Below are 5,000 nucleotides of genomic sequence, written 5' to 3'. Positions count from 1 at the left end.
TTTCTCTCTCTTTATCTCATTCTTCCTATCCTTGCTCTTTCTTCACCTCTATTTTACTTCTCGTTCTTTTTTCTTTTTTCTTTTTATTCTTTTTCTCATCTTTTCCTTTATTTTTCTTCTTCTTCTTCCTCCACGTGTTCTCCCTCTCCCCTTCTCTCCTTCTTCCTTCTCCTTTACTTTTATTTTTTCTCGACTCGCCCTCCTTTTTATATGGCATTTTGCTTTTCTTTCTTTCTTTGTCTTTACGTTTGTCTCTTTACCTTTCTTTACAATTCCCATTACCATTTACTTAATCGTGAAGCAAGGAACAAAATTACGAAAATGTACACATGAATAGTATTTATAAAATTACAAGATATTTTAAAGGGTTAACAAGCGAAAGACAATGCCATCAGCCCAAAACTTTGCCGGCACTTGTGATATTATAGTTTTTTATCTCTTCTTCCCTTTTTTTCTTCATATCTCCCTTTTTTCTGCCTCTTGCGCCATATTATCCATTATTTCTCAACAAAGACACGAAGACTTTTTTCCTTCCGCTTGAGGGAACATTACTGCCCTCAAGTCGGCCATTTTTCACAATCTCAAAAGGAGGGGGCGGAGCATAACCTGCTGGACGCCGTTTTCAAGGTCGTTTGGATTACTGAGGCATGAAGGTTTATGGGGACTTCCTATAAAAGGCATGGGGACTTAATGCAAGTAATGGAAGACTTACCAAAGACCGCATTACTGAAACTGAAAAAAGGGGAGGGAGGAGGTTGTCGGACTATTGTGATCACGTGCGAGGCGCTGATTGGTTGAGCTACGGACCATCGGCCAATCAGCGCCAGTCGCGGTTTTGAAACCTGAGTAGCAGAAAAACCGCCATTTTTTTCTTGAATTGTAATCGGAAGTCACGTTTCGGGGGAAAATACAGAAATACAACAATAGTATTAAGAATAAACACAAATAACAAAGCAACAAACTTACTTTTTACACTTGAGCGCTGGCGTCGACGTGAGAAAAGACGAGAGGGTGTGCGACAGTCCTGGAATGGGCACGATATCCACATCCACGAGAAATACCCACTCCGTGCCACATGTCTTCCGGGCCACGTTCCTCAGCACGTTCTGTGGGTATGGCATCCTCTCCCTCCACGACAGCATCTGTTAGGAAGAAAAAAATAATTTCAGTCTTTCATTTTCTCTCTCTTTGTCTCTGTCCATTTCTCACTCTACTTATCTGTCTTCTTCCCTCCCTCCTCTCTGTCTCTGTCTCTGTCTGTCTGTCTGTCTGTCTCTCTCTCTCTCTCTCTCTCTCTCTCTCTCTCTCTCTCTCTCTCTCTCTCTCTCTCTCTCTCTCTCTCTCTCTCTCTCTCTCTCTCTCCCTCTCTCTCTCACCTCTTTCAACAAATAAGAAAAATAATAATAATAGATAAACACAGTGAATAGAGAGAGGAAAGCTTTAACATGGAGGCTAATGACTCATAAACAGGTTAAGAAAAAACTAAAAGATTAATAAAAAATAATAATAATAATAATAAAAAAAAAATGTTAAGAAAATAAAAATAAAAAACGAATAGACACTGTGAAGTATAAATGTTAACAGAAACGAACAGCTTTAGAGGCACAAATAAAATAAGCAGTTAGAATTAAATAATAACCTAAAATTACACAATTCTGCATTAAAGCGAAATGTTAAACTCAAAGCATTAAGTAATCGCTGCACATTTGCCTGAAAAAAAAAAAAAAATTACACCATACAAATGTCCCTTAATGTGCACAAAAAGGCTTTACCTCTAACGAGTGTATACGCAAATATGCTTCTTTTACAAACGCTGTAATATCAATTACAAAATGCTTATGCTGCAATGCCAGGAAAATATGGCGGTCCTGTGCAAAGGCGCTGGACTCTGCGGCGGAGGAAGCGACGCAGCTGAGTGGTTTGTTAGAAGTGTATTTACAAGTGTGTAGGTGGAGGGGGGAGTGGGGGAGTGAGTGCGTGTGGGTGGGTGGGTGTGGGTGTGGGTGTGGGTGTGGGTGTGGGTGTGGGTGTGGGTGTGGGTGTGGGTGTGGGTGTGGGTGTGGGTGTGGGTGGTGGTGGGTGGGTGTGGCTGTGGCTGTGGGTGGGTGTGGCTGTGGGTGTGTGTGTGTGTGTGTGTGTGTGTGTGTGTGTGTGTGTGTGTGTGTGTGTGTGTGTGTGTGTGTGTGTGTGTGTGTGTGTGTGTGTGTGTGTGTGTGTGTGCGTGCGTGCGTGCGTCTGTGTATGTTTGTGTTTGAGTGCATGTGTGTGCATACATTTCATATATGTATGCATATAGGTACAGGTACATGTAAATATGCACGTATACACACATGCATACATATACAGGGAAATAACAGAAAGGAGGAATGCGTGTGCATGCGTGCGTGCCCTCTATGCCTGCTTGTGTGCGTGTGGGTGTGTCGAATAAAACAAATAAGTGTGTTAATCCAGTATGTTAATCCAGCACAACCTGCCGTTATGCAAGAGGGATGATGGCAACATTGCAGTTGCAAGCTTAACAAAAGGTAATCGAAATCCCAAAGGTCATAAGAATTAGTTTTTTTATGATGTTACTCTGAAAACGAATAAAATGGAATTTTGCGTTGATAAAACTGGATTATCATTTTTTTCCCCCAGCCAATCTCTCTTCATTTTCCAGTGTTTTCCTTTTGTTGCATTTTGTGCCGGGTTCAAAAATACGGACAATTAGCGACATTTTTTTCTTTTTCTTTTTTTTATAATACTTATATGACTGCCGGAAAATTGAATTGCAAAGATTGAGCGAATCAGAGGCGGATTGGATGAAACAGGATGAAAGGGGATGAAAGATAGAGGAAAAATAGAGGTGGAATAGGATTCACTGAATGACATGATGAACGGATGGGTTGAGGCACAGAGAGAGAGGAGGAGGGAGGGAGGAAGGAAGAGAGGAGGGGAGGGAGGGAGGAAGGGTGAGGGAGGGAGAGAAGGGTGAGAGGGAGAGAGAGAGAGGGAGAGGGAGAGAGGGAGAGAGAGAGAGAGAGAGAGAGAGAGAGAGAGAGAGAGAGAGAGAGAGAAAGAGGGAGAGATAGAGAGAGAGAGAAAGAGAGTGAGAGAGAGAGAGAGAGAGAGGGAGAGAGAGAGAGAGAGAGAGAGAGAGAGAGACGGAGAGGGAGGGAGAGAGAGTGAGAGAGAGAGAGACAGACAGACACACATAGACACACAGACAGACAAAGAGAGAGAAAGACGGAGAGAGACGGAGACAGTGAGAAAGAGAGCCAGAGAGAGAGAAGGAGAAGAGGGACACGCGTTTCACTCAATAAAAAACGGAAGCAAAATACATGAGCATTTCCCTTCGCATCCAAGTGGCAGTGATTCGGTAATTACCCGCCGGTTTCGCTGAAGAATTCCTGTTTTTCCCTAATTTGGAATTCCGGAGAGATAAGGCTTTTTATCAAAATGACATTCATTGATTTTTTTTCCTTTTCTTTCTTTTCATTTTCTTTTCTTTTTCCTTTTAATTCCGGATACTTTTTTTTTGTTCTTTTTCTTTCTTTTTTCTCTTCTATTGTCTATTCCACTTGTTAGATATCGTCAGATAATGATTAACACGGTCCAATTACTCGAATTACGTGTTCATCTGTTCCATTTGAGTAAGATATCATTCAATACCCATTAAAGTATACCGAAAAAACATCAGTATTGAGAACATTTACACTGAAAATAACAAGATCAATGATCGAAACACTACATGCGACGGACTAGCGAGAAGAACAATGAACAATGTTTCCGAAGATGGATGGCCAATTTGTTAAAATTGTGGGAGGCTCGACCCAATAAATATTCATATACACGGACATGCATATTCACAGAAATGAAGGCTTATCTGTCTATCTATACTGAGAGATATACATTTATCTATCTATGTATACGGTAGATATGCATTTCTAGACTGATAGATATGTATTTATTTCTGTGTATAATGGGTGTTCACTGGGTCGGGCCTCGCACAATTTTACAAAAACAGCCGATAAACATTAGTAATGAAGGGGGGGAGGGAAGGAGAGAGGGAGAGAGGGAGAGAGGGAGAGAGGGAGAGAGGGAGAGAGGGAGAGAGGGAGAGAGAGAGAGAGAGAGAGAGAGAGAGAGAGTGAGTGAGTGTGTGTGTGTGTGTGTCTGTGTGTGTGTGTGTGTGTGTGTGTATGTATGTATGTATGTATGTATGTATGTATGTATGTATGTGTGTGTGTGTGTGTGTGTATGTGTATGTGTATGTGTGTGCGTGTGCGTGTGCGTGTGCGTGTGCGTGTGCGTGTGCGTGTGCGTGTGCGTGTGCGTGTGCGCGTGTGTGTCTGTGTCTGTGTGTTTTTGCTCGTGTGCGTACGTGGTTGTGAACGTAAATGGTAACATATTCTCTTTTTTTAATAAGCTTATGGAAAAGATATATATCTACACATGAAGACCCGAGAACTTTGAACTTCTAGTAAAGGTGCTGAGTTGACCTTTGCCTCCCTGGATGCCTGCGGGTTATTTAAGAAAATAAACATCTTTTCTCTCTGTACAATTTGCATGGTTTGATTTGGGTGTGTTTGCTCTTCAGTAGTTTATATGAGAGTATTAAGTATGAGAGTATTAATAAAATGTTATAGTGAATGACGAATAAGCAGTCTCATGGAAGAAACACGTGGTTTATAGTGTAATAATGATAATGATAATGATACTAATGATAATGATAATTATGATAATAATATTTACAATAATAACAATAATAATGATAACATTGATGATAATAATAATGATGATGATAATACTTACATTGACGATAACAATAATGATGATTACAATAATAACAATAATAATGATAATAATGATAACAATATCAATGCTAATGATAATAATGATAACAATATCAATGCTACTGATAATAATAAAAATACTATGATAATAACAAAAATACTATGATAATAGAAATACTATGACGATAATATAGCAAAAACAATTATAACAATAATAATAATAAC

The 5,000-nt window shown here is 40.0% G+C and overlaps 1 protein-coding gene across 2 annotated transcripts in view; it reads right to left on the bottom strand.

Annotated features, from left to right (window-relative positions):
- LOC113824995 (beta-1,4-glucuronyltransferase 1) overlaps positions 1–5,000 on the bottom strand; it is a 138,298-nt gene that overhangs the window by 118,980 nt on the left and 14,318 nt on the right. For both annotated transcript variants that reach the window (XM_070126278.1, XM_070126279.1), the window contains exon 2: positions 967–1,142. In XM_070126278.1, the coding sequence (XP_069982379.1) occupies positions 967–1,142 (176 nt within the window). The remainder of the gene's footprint in view (positions 1–966; positions 1,143–5,000) is intronic.

The sequence above is a fragment of the Penaeus vannamei genome, chromosome 10, assembly GCF_042767895.1.
Source record: "Penaeus vannamei isolate JL-2024 chromosome 10, ASM4276789v1, whole genome shotgun sequence".
Taxonomy (NCBI): domain Eukaryota; kingdom Metazoa; phylum Arthropoda; class Malacostraca; order Decapoda; family Penaeidae; genus Penaeus; species Penaeus vannamei.
This window is presented reverse-complemented; position numbering and strand designations above follow the sequence as displayed.